Here is a 15286-nt window from a genome sequence, read left to right as displayed (position 1 = left end):
GTTAACAGCAGCTATGTGTCAGAATGCATAAGAGCCTTTGCAAAACATGACCTTTTGACATCAAATCATATAGTCACAAAACACATGGAAAAGGTTCAAGGGTTTTATACAATTTATTGATAGCAAAAGGTGATTACTCCTGCATCTTCTCAATGGTCTCCTCCTTGTATTTGCCCTTCTCCTTCCCATCAGCACGAGACTTGGCCTTGCGCTCCAGGATCTTTTTGCGGTCCTTGTCCAACTTTAGCCTGGTGATGACCACCTACAATGCGAGAGAAACTTTCATTAGTCGTGTAACTCATTTCAGAGACTCCTTATATGCCCCTAACATTATTGATTGGAAAATTATCAATCAAAGGTCTAGCTGGATATATGACCTGTTTAGCTTTTCCAGAGTTGTACTATTACTCAAAAGCCCCCAAATTGCATCACGTTGGCTTTCTTCACATATCCACTCCAATGAGGAGACACATTTGAGAGAGGAAGTGTTTACCTTGCTAGGGTGGATGCCAACATGGACTGTGGTTCCGTTGGCCTTTTCTCTCTGAACGCGCTCGATGTAGATGACGTACTTCTTCCTGTACACCTGCACCACTTTGCCAATCTGCTGGCCTTTGTAGTGTCCACGGACAACCTGCGTGTACAATTCAAAAGCAAAGATGATATAAGTCTGCATTTGGAACACAATTCAAAACAATCAACAATTTCTTTACCTGGACTTCGTCGTCTTTACGGATGGGCATTGACCTCACGTTGTATTTCTGGCGGAGTTCCTTGGACAAGGGGGAAGACATGATCTTCCTCCTGATGTGTGAGGGGGCATTGAAGTGCCTCTTACGGTTCTTGCGTCGGGAAGACGATACAAACGGGTTCAGCTTCATATTGCTGGAAGGGACATAAACACCATTAGAGCTATCAAACGTAGATGCTTCATATGATACTATGCTAAGTTGGACAAGTACAACTTGTAATTCACACGATCGCAAACTGTTTTAAACAATGTAAACAGGGTGTGTGCCATCAAAACAGTAATACCTTAGTAATTGCATATTTAGCAGCCCTTTTGAGCTTTTATTGTGAAATTAGGCATGTCAACTAGCGTTAGCGGTGTTAGCATAATATTCAAAGCATTCAATGCATTTTCCCTTTGCAAAATTGACTTAGTGTAATCGCATAATCTATTACTGTTGCGTTTTTTTACGTGGCCGTAATCATTTGGTTTCATCTAGTGAAATAGTACGTGAAGTATTGACTTTACATGCGGATACGCACGGAAGCTAAAGGAGCAGCTAAGCAGCAGACCTCGTATTTCAGTCATCGTTCTTAAATACGGGTCGGAATGTGAGGTGGTTGAGTTATATGTGGGTTTTCGGGAATTTATTTGGAGAAATCGACGCTTATTAACGTGGATTGATGACGATTGTCGAGTGTAAATACTCGCATCGAACCTTACCCTGCCGTGTACTCTTCAATGGCCGGCGAAAAAGAGGAAGATGAAGTACTTCCGCTGGTCTTAGTTCACGCTTGGATCTCGCAAGATTTTACGCGAAATTTGCTACTGAATCTTCTCCTTAATCATTTTACTCTAAAACGCATTTCCCCTCATTGTGTCCCCATAAACCTAAATATGTGCGTGTGATTGGAACAATATCCTAAAACTATCATATAAAACAGTTGCGTGTCTGAAAGATTCACGTTGTATCTTCGATTTTGCACGAATACAACCAGACGATGGCGCTAAAATGCGACAAGTTTACGGTATAAACCAGAAATAAGTTGTGTCTGATTGGTCAAGTTTGATTTTGCACCTTTTGCACATAAGGAAACGCCATATTATATGCATAATTAGTAAACGTTTTGCATAACTTGTACTACACGTGCAACACCAAAAACGGTCGCTTACTGCAATTATTACAAAAAATACATTGATTTCTCATGTGACATAAGAAGGCGTCCAACGACATCAAGTGCGGGACAGAGTTCCATCACGCTCGATTGAAGGGAGGTTAGGGTGCGGAGTGTGTAGGAGGTGGAGCAGGGGGTAGCTGTCATCGCCCCCCCACGTCGTGGACACGCTGATTCCCTTCCCGTGCGACCCGCAGGCAGCACCCCTGTGATTTTCTGACTGGCAAATCGTGAAGGCATTGCGGATGTGGAGCCTGCGAGAAAACACTCCACACCCGTCGGCAAGCATCGGAGAAGGAGGAGAAAATGAAATGTTTTTCCCGTTATCTTCCGTACATCTTCCGGCCACCGAGCACCATCCTATCGACCACTTGCCACACAGAAGGTAAGGGTAGTCCACGGATGGGGTAAGCCTGCGAGTTGTTTATGTTTCTTTTGGGACATGAATGTGCTCATTTATGATGCGTGCACAAGTTGTAAGAGATTTCAGATTTAAAACTGATGAAGTTTTATAGGACATTTTTGTATCATGCTTGAGAATGATGTTTCTTTCCCTCCCACATAGCCTTGGGTGCAATATCTCTTATGCATTGAATGGAAAGTTATCCAAGAATGGATTCTTATCCACACCTAAATTTGATTACTCTCATACAGAAATGCCAGCAAAGTGTTAGGATGAAAATGAACTGCTGATCCATGTTACCAATTGCAGAACAGATTCAATGAAAACTATTAATGTGTTAATCTGAGTGGTTGTTGTTTGCTTGTGCCCAGTGACAGCGTGGCGACCAGTCCTGGGCCTACCTTACCTCTCTAACCTACATTCCTTAAAGTGGTATAAAAATGGCTGGATGCACAAAAATTGTGATATACAGTATATTGTATTGTGAATAACATGAGAGTCCCAGATGGTATCAGTGTTTGCTATAAACTGCCGATTACTAGGTCATCATGTGGAGACTGGGCCGCTGCATTATTTAGTTTTGCATGCTTGCCCTCCTTCCAGTACTCTCTGCCCTCAGGAAAGAAGGCTGATATAGTCCAGTATGTGGGGGTCAAAGCATATAATATACACTACCAGTCATATAAGCCTTCATAGTTTATGTATTTGGTAGTTAAGTTAAGGTCATGCATTTTATACTTTCATCATCTGCTGCCATCATACCACTTTAACCTACATTGAGGGGTACACAGCCAGTGTATACACAACATACACGGTATCCTAAAATACCTGTATATAATGTCGTTTCTAACCAAAACATCACGATTGCCTACAGTGTAGATTTTGACACCAGCTTAAAGTTGCAAATGGAAAAGGAAAACCAAACATTTTATTTTTGATACTGCCCTCATATTTGCTTGGAGGATTTAAGTAACCAGAGTCATGTGTCTGGCCACAGTAGATGTAATCTTTGCAGTATGAACAACATGTGATCGAACTTATCTTGTGAGGCACACATAACAGTGTTGCTGGTGGTCTGGTAGTGGATTATGTTTGTGGCTCCAACTTCCATTAAGTGATAATGTGAAATTGACTGTGAAGGATTATGCTTTTGAATGTGCCCTGTGTTTGACTTCAAATTATTCCAGGAGAAACTACAACTTTTTCTGATTAGGACTTGGGGATGTTAGATGTTGGAATTCAAGGAAACAATCTTTTTTGTTAAAATAAGCCTTTTTGACTTGTTATAATGAGTTTCATTTACAATCTCCAAAATGCCATCATTTTTTCTTTACAAAATATCACCCAAAACTGTCTGTTTTTCCACTTAGTGTTTGTGAAGCTTTCATTGAATACAATTAGTCATTACACTACATGACACTGTAGGACAATCTTTTTCATACTTTTAATTGTATGTGTCATGTTTTTAATTATCTGTTTACAAAAAGTTGTCATGTTAAATCACGATATGATCTGCAGTGCATTATGGATAACATATTTGAATGTGACTGAATAATGTTTTAATCATCAGATTAAGGTTCATATGCCAGCAGTCGGTAACAAGATAACTAGGGAGATTACATCTTTATTTATTCTGAACTCTTAGTTTTTAAAAGTTTTTCTTGTCAACATTGTTTTCTGTAACTTTAGAATGTGGTTACTGTTTTGGGCTATGACAGCGCCAGTGAATTGACGCATGGTTTAACATAATTGGGTATATCTTTTTAATACAGCAAATTTGATGGAACTATTTTTGCCTATCTTCTGCTCATTTCCAAACGATACTAAATTCATAATCTGGATTGTGAGGTCAAACAACACAATATGCAAGATGTTAGGCAAATGGCTTCTGAAAGTTATGCCAGATTATCAGTTTAATATTAATTCCCTTGTTTTAGATGAGATGTAAATATTTGATGAAGGAATAAGAAGCAGTTAAACAGAGAAAGGAAAAATGAGCTGTTGACTCTTATGTAGATGAGCATTGGGAATGGTGACACAGCCCATGACCTTGGAAATGCCAGCCTCCCCTTCCCCCCCCGTCTTCACTCAATCTATTCTACACTGCGTAGGATACATCCACAATTGAGAGCATGCACATTTATTCATTTGTAGTGTGGAATTCCCTTTGTGATCCCCTCAACAATTTTGATGAAATTTATATAACTGCACCTCTTGTCTGTCCCACACTCTTACCCGCTCAACCCCGCACTCCACTATTTCTCAGCATCAATGTCCACTCCAGCTGAGCAGAGTTCGCCCCCGGGAAGATGAGTGCGCAGTTACCATGTTAGTGGAAAATGCATTACGTAATCCTGGTTGTCGACCCCAATGTTCTCTGTTTGGAGGGAATGTTTTGATGAGCTGGCAGCGCATGGATTCACCTGGGTTCTCTACAGATTTACGTGCACATAAACACAGTTTTGGACAATAAATTTCCATTTGCACAGCTGTTCTCCTCAGCCTGTCGGGTCTGGAATAGCAAATTAAGTCCTTCATGTTTCCGATGGCTATGTGCTGTTGTGCATGAGTAAGGGAAAATCAGCATCAGATCTGGGACTCCTTGTCACATCTTACATCTTCCATCAATCAATTAGGTCAGGCACACCTCAGATGCAGTAGTGTCTTGAAGAGGCCATCATAAAACAGTGTCACATTACTAAATGGCTAAAATAGATACAATGTGATGGATGAGTTCTATCGTTTTTTTCGTGCCCTCATCTCATGCCATGCATCCGAGTGGATCAATATTGTCAGCAATTATGCTGGTTTGACTTATACTGAATTTCTTTTAATAAGGGGAGTGAGAGTTACATTTGGAAGGGGGATTTGTGGTATAAGCAAGGTAGCCACTTGACAGTTAAAACTTAGAGTGCTGTTTACAGAAAGACATACTGCTTCTTCATCTTTAGGTTTCTCTAATGCAGTTTGACCAGCTGTGCTTAACTTCATTTTACAGCAGAATGTATTTCTTTCATCTCAGGTTTATTCTCTCCAACTCTATTTTTACAACAATTGATTTGCAATTGAAGATGAAAAATAGACACAATAACCTACTGTTCTAGAATCAATTGACTTTGTAAAATTTTACAACTCAGTGTGTAAAAGATGGAGCCCTTACAAAGGTGACCTGTAAGATTACATCCATCCATCCATCTTTAGTACTTGTTGTGGAGCTGACATTACTCAAGTGTAATTTTTAGATATTTGATTAAAGGCTAAACACAAAAGAAGGATAAATTAAATCATTATTCTTTTCCCTCTAGCAAAAAAAAAAAAACGATAAGTCAGGAAAACGCAAGGTTGATTTAATATTGACAAAAATTAAGATTTATGTCATGGGCTTTTGAGAAGAAGATTGTCATCATACTTGCAATGTTGTAATGTAACTACATAGTTTGATGCGATTTTGATGGGCGCAATCTGGTATCCAAAACCCACCAAGTAAATCTCAGGAGAGAACTGAGATGCCCGGCCGGGAAAACACAACAACAACATGGCCATGTTTTTTCTCTCACGGAACTCATCTGCAGTGTCGCGTTACCATAAACACTTCCTGCTTGGCCTCTGGCAGTGAATCGACATGAAAACAAAATGATATGAGCAGTCACAGTATCTATCCCAAAGCCCCCCAACTGACTTAAAGACTGTGTGGTGGAACAATAAACATAGACACAAGTTTTATTGTTTCTCTACCTGTGTTTCACCAAATGTGGATTTGTTTTCTTTTATCCTCTTATTCAACTTGATGCCGCAGTATGGGGATCCCCTTTGTAACAATATTGAATATGCTTCGATCTGGAGCTTTATAGGCAGATAGAGAGGATCTTTATTGAGCTGGATTGCTGAGACTGAAAGACTGCAGTACATGCAAAGACTACTATTGGGAGTGAAATGTATATATAGAACGCTGGGATGTTCACTCCCTCTCTCTGCCCATCTGTCTCAGTGGCTTTATGACCGTTCCAATGAAGTGAATGAGACTAGTTGTTCATCGATGGTAACAGATTTTGTTTCTCTTGCTTAAAAAAAAATAGCATGAAAAATTGGGGAACAGGCATAAAGTGGTTAGCATGTCGGCCTCAAAGTTCTTGGGTCGTGGGTTCAATCCCAGGTCGGTCCTCACTGTGTGGAGTTTGCATGTTTTGCCACTCTAAATTGCCCTGATAAGTGTGGGCTGTTGTTCGTCTCATTGTGCCCTGCGATTGGCTGGCCACTGATTCAGGGTGTTCCACGCCTGGTGACCGTAGTTAGCTGGGATAGGCTCCAGCACCCCCAGGCGACCATTGTGAGGATAAGCGGTTTAGAAAATGAATTAATGAAATTGGGGAACTTTGCTAACATGAATTTGGTAAAATAACAGGACTGAAAATTACCCATAAATGTGAATATGAATGTTGTTTTTTGTCCCAACTAATAAATTGTCCGTACTATACGGTCAGTACACATGGTATATATTTTTTTGAGTATTATCATTCAGTAATTCTTGCTGAGGAAATATTGATTAATTGAGGGTGGGAAAATAAGATATTCTAAAAGGATTATATGTGCATATGGCCCCAGATGGCAGTTTACTTTCTGATCTCTTTGAGATTCCCTGAGGATGAAGTGGAAGCTGGGCTCAATTTCACAGCTTAAGGGGCCCTGGGTAGAAATTGAGGCACGTGTCCTAAGTAACACAAGCCTGACATGAACCTGAACAGTATTTCTTTTAAACAAGCCACTGCAAAAACAACACAAAACAAAAAAAAAGTGTAATTTCAAGTGAGCTAATGCTGTCAGCTTGTACCTATGGGAGTAATGGAAACATTCCATCTTGGACTTTTAATGTTTCCCCCCCCCCCTTCCTAACACTATTTCCAATCTGCTTCTGAAAATAGCCTTGCAAAGTCATCACTCCTCTGTTTGCACAGAATAACCTCAGTATAACAGGGTCGATGTGGATCAGGGATAAACATGGCCGCGAGCGGCGATGACTGCACAAGAAGAACGCTATTTTATAAGGGTGTCATGTCAGCAACATGTATACAGTCGTGTTTGCCTTTTTTTTTTTTTATTAAGGGGAAAAGGAACTACATCATCAATTTAAACTCCAAAAGCGGGATGCACACAAATCTGACTATCATTCTATAGGCTTGGCAAGAAACAATATACTCCCAAACTGTTTGGAAAATAGTTGGAATTATCTGATGTATACTGCAATGGCTATTGCGAGTAAACTTTAAAGCCATAAGCTATTTGCGGACTTTGCTACTATATAGTATACTGTTTGTATCTCAATGCAGCAATATTATATGGACATAAATGTAAAGTATGACTTTCCTCTTTTTAATTTGCTCTCTCCACACACACTCTCATCCACCCACACATACACACACACACACACACACACACACACACACACACACACACACACACACACACACACACACACACACACACACACACACACACACACACACACACACACACACACACACACACACACACACACACACACACACACACACACACACACACACACACACACACACACACACACACACACACACACACACACACACACACACACACACACACACACACACACACACACACACACACACACACACACACACACACACACACACACACACACACACACACACACACACACACACACACACACACACACACACACACACACACACACACACACACACACACAATGCGAAGAGGAGTCATAACTCGGCAAGCCAATTTTCTGTCTGTCACAGCAGTATGATTCGTTTTCGAATGCCACCTCATTTATTGGCAAGTCATCAAACAAGGAAGCAAGTGTAGTCCACCTGGTGTGAAGAATTTTAGTCACAAAGGTCCATCAGCCTTGCTTGGGAGTGCTGCTCAGTCTATTCGCAAGAGGGATGAATGGAAAAAGTGGGGTGGTTTAATGTCGGGGAGGGAGCGAGAGGAGGAAGAAGATTTCAGGGGGCAAAGAGTTGAATGTTGGGCTTGGCTGTGACATACTGAGCTGCCACTTTCCATACCAAGCACTTGGAGCTGGCCTATTAACACCCACCTGCTCCCGCTTTTCTTTCTTTCTTTTGCTTCATAGGTTCACTCCTTATCTTCACCGTTCTTTCAGTCCTTGCCTCTTCACCCTTTTCTCTCTTTCTCTGCTCATTGACAAGCTTTTCTCCGGCTTTTCCGCTCGTACGGAGGTCTGATGGGATAGGGTCACGGCTTCCAGGTTTCCATAGGGATACTTTGTTTCCTGATGTCATTAGTATTGACAGTGTGCAACTGGGCCAAGCTGTTCTGGCACCGGAGTTGTTTACTTGCTTTAACTGTTCATTTTCAAGTTTGTCAACATGCTATTATCACTCGAATGTTGACATGCATATTCAAGTCAAAATTACGTGAAGTGGTGTGTTTGAAGTCATATTTCATTCAACTTAGAAAATGTCATTTTCAGTTAAGGGTTTGCTGAATTTCTTCATATGTATAATATCAGCCCTGACTCATCTCAGCCTGTTTCAGACTATTTCAATTCTGTGCTTTTATCTTTTGTTCTGGTGCACATCTGCATGACCTTTGGTGTGTGAGTAAGAATACTCTCCCTAAGCAGTGCTGAGATTCCAAGCCAGTCCTCATCTGGTCGCTCGCTTCCTCTATGTTGCTGGTCATTAGTTCTGCTTACCATGCGCCCAGAGACGTGCCAAATATGGATCTGAAATTGATACTGTCACATCATGTTTAACTGAAGTGCCTCTGTGGGGCTTACCTACAATGCACATGTTGTGCCTATCAAATGTGAAATGCTCTGAAGTCTTATCTTGTATTCCAGAAAAGCTATAACCAACTACTCTGATAATCTTGAGCAATTACCTACGTGTAGTAAAATTAATACTAGGATAAAAGTGTGTAGTGTAATGTATTTATTTTCCAGACGATGGCGCCCCAAGATCACATTGTTTTTGCAGAGCTAAGCCTCTTGAAACTTTATTTATGAAATGCTGATGAAAGAAAGGATTATAATTGGATTTATAATCCTTTCTTCATTCAGCATTAAATACATCAGTAAAAGATTAGATGCACATACTAAACCCACTTTCCTTACAAAATGTGTTTTATTTTAGCAAGGCTACATTGACTGCAGTTAAGATAAGATAAATATATTTTATCAGTTTTTTTCCACAAGGGGGCATCATTCCCTATGAAACGGCAGTATTTGTCTAATAAGACTAATAATAACAAAATATTTACTTTTTTTCCTTTCTTTTAAAGATGTATTTTAAAAACAAATAGTTTTGAGGTGACCTTAATCAAATGGACCACTTGACAGACAGCCATGATGACTAATATACTGACAGTCAGGCCTCTGCTCAGACCAATTTTGCTGTCATTCTGCTATGTTTCAAATAATCATTCCTTGTGATGCAATGTTGATCCACCATGCCAGATCAGTAGTTTGTCTCTTTGAGCCCAAGATAGGGTTTTATTAAAACAAGTGGACAAGTGGTCCTGATCCACCTTAAGCTCAAGTGTGTGTGTTTATTAAAGAGAAAAGTGTGGATGGACAGCTTGCCACCCTGTGGGCATCCTAACTACAATCTATCTGTGATCCACGCTGGCAGATGCTCTGCCAAATGGGATTTTCCTGGAGATTACAGACTCTAAATGAGAGGCGCTCGCAAGTGTTTGCCTTTTTGTTGACACAGTGCCTTGCGGACTATTGTAATAAAGCTGTGAGATTTTTTTGTGTGTGCGCAAGAGTGAAAAACATAGCCGAATAGTCAAGGGGAAAACCTCTCTGGAGGTGTGTTGCCAAATGGGAAGGTGGTTGACAACAGGCGTCTCACACACACATTAGGAACTCATAGAAGAAAATGTACTGTCTTCAAAGTATAAATACAAGTACTTAGTTTAAATTTGTGTTTGTAAGGCACAAAATAGACGAAAGCTGATATTTACATCTCTATCTATCCGTGTTTTAGAGGGTATTTTGTTAATTGACCCTTCCTTAAGGGGGAGATATTTTGTTTTGTCTCATCTTAACTGCATTCAATGTAGCTCTGCTAAAATAACAAATGTAATGTTTTGAGGAAAAACGGTGGTTGTTTTAAATTCACATGTAATAATCTTTGTTATATTTTTAAATGGACAGCCCAAATCAACTGGTAGTATCACAAAAGGATCAGGTTTTAAGAGTTTTACGCTCTCTAATCAGCTGATTGTTTTTGGGAAATGATTTAAAGGATGGGCGAGAGGCTCATATCTTTAAAAAAAACTCATAACCTATGCTCTTTAGTGCATGTTTGAAACCATGTAAAAAGGCAAGAACCAAAAAAATTAAATGCAGGAAAAAAAACGAGGTTAGCTTGTAATGTATAGTACTTTTGTGACAGTGAGAACTGTCCATGGTCCTGAACACGAGTGGGAGTTTGCATGTCCATTTGCATAGTGGGTGGGTAGGTGGCTTTGTATTCACTCTCTAACCTGCTTAACCTACTTTCCACTTGGCTGTCTTTCATCCATCCACAGAGAAAGAAGCGCTGAAGGATAATTATAGTAACAACTTAACAACATGCACAGTTTGCCTGTGAACACATGGTTCACTATATTCTTTGCGCCTTTCTTTACCCTGGGCACATTGCAGATCATTTGACTAATAAAACCTCACTCATCTGCGAACATGTACTTCATATTCAGTCCATTAACCCGACCGGTATAAAACATGTTGAAACACGTTAGGGCCTTTATGAAAATGAATATGAGCAACATAAAGACATTTTAAGATGTTAATTGTCCAATTATGTTGACAGCTGTTGTACTGCATGGCAATGCCAATTGAATTGCAGTTTCCTAGCAACCAGAGTGGTACAATGAAATGATTTTTCTTCCCCCTTAAGTGGCATTTCCACTCAGCATGTTGAGTTTGTACTTCCCCAAATCTGCAGTGTGCGTAGATGTTTTTTCTTTTTTCATCTTTAAGCTAATTTGTTCATCAATTCACATCTTAGCGCTCACAATTTATTGGTCACGGTGGTTGATTGAACCCTAAAACAATCACACTTGATAAATTCTGTCCCAGAATGTACCATCCTGAGCTAATGCTAATGATTGTACATGCATTCTTTTCAATTAATTTACTATCAAGGGAGTTGAGCATGGTGATTTTGGGGGAGGGGAAAGGAGAGTCAGGGGAAAAAGAAATCCAATCCTGCTGGTCTGAAGACTCGGAGCAATGAAGCATTAGTCACATGCTGATGTAATTGGAATGGCAGCAAGAGTAAAGCCTGCTGGTTTAGGCGCAGCCTGTAGGCAAGATTTAAAGCCCCTACACAAACTATACACCCCTCCCTTCATATCTCTCTCCTCTTCCGTTCACCATCTTCTTACCACCCCCACCTTGTGTCACACTGTTCATTCACCAGTCACTGCTATTTTCCCTCCATCTGTACTCTATTAAGAGTGCGAAAAAGCGGCACTTTATCTCATTTAGAAGCTAACAAACTCACCTTTCTCTCACTCTCTTTTTGTTTTGTTTTTACTTGCACCTTTAATATGATTTACACACTTGGCTGACTGTGCACACAAAGGTTAGGCTTCAATGCTGAGTAAATATCTCCGGAGCAAAGTGCAAAGCCAGGACTGATAGAGCAGGTGGAAGCGGGCCAGGGTGCTCGGGCGCTGGGCTTTGCTGCTGCTCAGTCCCTTGACAGATGGACTGGCAGGGCAATCCTATTACCCCCATGTGTTGAGCTCCTTTTAATGCCAGAGTAGGTTGCATAGTTAATGGCAGCCATTGCATGTTTCCTGCTAGAATCTCACGCTACTGAATGTTAATCATCCTCATTTGTTTGATGACACCAAGCAGATATGTCACCTGGAGATCAGGCTAACACTGTAAGTGCTTTGCGATAATTGTTACACAACTGAAGGCAAATAGAATTTTTGGGGTATTTTATTTTTTACAACTCATAACCCAAGGGCTGCTATTGATAGCGGAAATAAACATAGACAGAAATGAACAAATGTTCATTACCAGTAACCTTTCCAGTGTATTGGATGTCTACTAGTGATGAACACATTTAAATTCACAGTGGAAGGATGAAGTAAGGGGACGTCTGACTTTGTAAATGGCGGTGAAAGAGTTGATTTGAGAATGTTGAACTGTATTAATTTATTTGAACCCAGTATTTACAGTCTGCCATGCAATTTATTTCTCTCATGAGATTCATAAAGAATCAATTTATCCATGAAAATACAACCCACCAAGGGTTGGTGACCCATGACCTCTTGCACTATTTGTGATCAGTTGATGTTTACTGAGCAAATAAATCATTATGGGAATTACAATTAACTAACTTTGAGATGCAAAATTGAGAGCGAAAGAGGCTAGTATGCCATGTTTTTTTTTAATATAATAGCTAAAGGCAACATGTCCATAGTTTGACTGTCCATATTTTCTCAGTTCTCTCTTTCTGTCTACTTATACTCTCCAATGTCCAGCTGAATTTTCTAAATACGGTACAGTACAATATAAACAGCCACATATAACACATAGAAACACACTTTTTGGACTTTAAAAGACACCCCAATTTACACAGTGAAAAAAAGTCTTGTTTAAATGTCAGCAGTTTCGAGTAATACAAATATACATCCTAAGCAGTTCAGCAGCTCAAGTTCAACTGAAATTACAACAAAGAGGTGTTAAAATACACAGAACTAGCATTAGCATATCAGTGCTAGCTTTTAAATTGATTTGTTGCATTAACTGGATGAAATCTTTAGTGAAAGTGGGCTGTCAGTGCTGATATGTCCAGACTAAATATTCAATGTGCACGAACGTTGCTTGCTTGGTATGCAGGCAATGCCCTTGCATGGAGTTCCCCGAGTCGAGCAATTACCACACATCAAGGCAAGCAATTGAGCATGACTAAAATATCATTGCCCAATACGCTTTGACCGGTAGAATCTAATTTAACCCACTTTGTTGGCGAATTGAGAGACACGCTTTCCAATTTTCACGTGGGGGGCCCCCTGAGCCTTTCCTTTGAAGCATGGCGCCCCGGCCGTATAGATGCGCTGTCACAGATCTTTACCCAGCTGACTTGAGTGTTGAAGCAATACAGAAGTTCAGGTCCTTCTCGATAAAATGGTTATCGATCTTAGCTCGTGTAAGGGGACCAATTTACGAGCCCTCACGTTGTTGTTCTAAGTCACTTCCCTTTTGTCTATGTGGCCATTCTTGTGCTGTCACATTCTTTAAATGGTTTAAGAGAAGTACTGTGGCTGAGTGGAATTGATAAGAGAGGTTATTGAAATTTATATGCATAAAGTGCAGACTAAGCGAGACAGAATTGATTCCAGGCTTTAGTTCTAAAACAGCATTGCACTTTTACACACCCATAAATCTACCACGCATTTACATTCTCATCTTCTATTCATTTGTCTTTCACAAGTACTGGATTCCTTTCTATTCAATCTATTATCTGGCAGATTTTATTCCATTGTGTTATACAGCTCAACTGTAACTTAGCTGACTTCTCAGTGGCTCAGAGGATCCCTATTGTCCCTAGATCCTGTTTAAATATTGATAGAGACGGGAAACACTGCGGACCACTCATTCAGATCCGGGAGGTCAAGGATGGACGCGTTTTTTTCTGCAAATTTCATTAAGAGAGCAGAAGATTGTAACGAGGGGAAGCACACAACCAGCTTTCATTATTCCCTGCATGGATAATGCCTTGTAATGTATTCCGGGGAAGGTGCAGGGTGATGGTGTGTAAAATAGCTTATGTAGGAAGGTGGTAGGTGGGTGCTGTGTTCTTATTTCCTCGCAGCCAGATTCCCATTAGAAGTAAAGCAGAGGATCTGATGTGCAAATGGTCCTGTGGATTAGAGAGCTAATGCATTTAAGACAGGGGGTCCCCAATCCCTTTATTGCTGCTGCTGTGCATTGGGGGATAGCTAAGGGGTGATACACAGGCCCTTTGTGAAAGCGGAGAGATTTAGGTTCCAGTGAGTAGATAAGAGAAGGGATGTACACGTTTGTGGGTTTTTTTTTGTGTGTGTGTGCATCCACAGAGAGCCATCAAAGATTATTGTTTGCACATGAGAAGGCATGGTGGTGTTATTAAACTTTAAAGAAGATCTTTGGAGAAAGAGGTGCAGACAGCATCCCCACTAATCTAATTAATTAACGTCTGGGATGCTTGTTTTTTTTTTTTTCTTCTGCAGCCTTCTTTTTTCTTTTGTTTGTCTTTGTGCTTGTGTTTATCTGAACATTTGTGCTTTGATTTCATTGAATGCAACGACGGTGCCCAGGCATACTCCACCCAAAAACTCTCAGTTGCCTTATTTTGTTAACAGTACTGTCCGAATTAATTAACAACACCGTATTTTTAGGGCTTAATATCTACCATACTGAAAATCTAGAAACGGTTAAACAATGTTTTTACAGTTGTAACTCTTTCAATGTTTTATACTAGTTGACTCGATAGCTGGTATTCATTTTTTATAAATACTGTTGTTTACAAAGTCTATTCTATAACTTGAGAATGCGTCCATAATTTCTTCTCAAAATTTTCCCACTTATGCAGAATGGCTTGCTTATATACTGTATTTAACACCAATTTTTTAAAAAACATTTTTCATTCATTTTGTAAATCTCTTATCCTCACAAGGCTCACTTGCCAAGTAAAGGCTTCAAGTTAAAAGAGGACCCTCCCCTATACATTTATCTGTCCATCCCTTCATTTTTAATTATAATTTTATGATGAAAATTCAGTTTCTGAGCATGGAGAGGAAGATGAAAAGCAGCCCGCTCCAGCCGACCATCAGTCTTGTGTCAATGCAACACCCACGCCATCATGACTGGTGGTCATCAGCCTATTAAATTCCCCTTTGGGTGTGTGCGAGCGTCACATTTGCTGACTGCTTGCGATCGTGTCT

At 40.2% G+C, this 15286-nt stretch overlaps 2 protein-coding genes across 3 annotated transcripts in view; one reads left to right on the top strand and one right to left on the bottom strand.

The window, feature by feature from the left end:
* The window catches only part of LOC144207241 (serine/threonine-protein phosphatase 2A 55 kDa regulatory subunit B beta isoform), a 33342-nt gene that overhangs the window by 301 nt on the left and 17755 nt on the right, over window positions 1-15286 (top strand). Inside the window, exon 2 of one of the 2 annotated variants that reach the window (XM_077732608.1) lies at window positions 2103-2290. In XM_077732608.1, the coding sequence (XP_077588734.1) occupies window positions 2212-2290 (79 nt within the window). In that variant the 5' untranslated portion in view covers window positions 2103-2211. Of the gene's footprint in view, window positions 1-2102; window positions 2291-15286 lie in introns of those variants that run through there. The other variant, XM_077732609.1, reaches the window with a different exon arrangement.
* Window positions 95-1622, bottom strand: rpl26 (ribosomal protein L26). The gene is made up of 4 exons (XM_077732610.1): window positions 1454-1622; window positions 714-885; window positions 494-634; window positions 95-262 (listed from the first exon to the last, which is right to left on the bottom strand). The coding sequence occupies exons 2-4, from the start codon at window positions 879-881 to the stop codon at window positions 134-136; spliced, it is 438 nt and encodes a 145-aa protein (XP_077588736.1). The 5' UTR covers window positions 882-885; window positions 1454-1622; the 3' UTR covers window positions 95-133.

Source organism: Stigmatopora nigra, chromosome 14 (genome assembly GCF_051989575.1).
Source record: "Stigmatopora nigra isolate UIUO_SnigA chromosome 14, RoL_Snig_1.1, whole genome shotgun sequence".
NCBI classification, from domain to species: Eukaryota; Metazoa; Chordata; class Actinopteri; order Syngnathiformes; family Syngnathidae; genus Stigmatopora; species Stigmatopora nigra.
The sequence above is the reverse complement of the archived record's forward strand: the minus strand, read 5'-3'. Positions and strand labels throughout refer to the sequence as shown.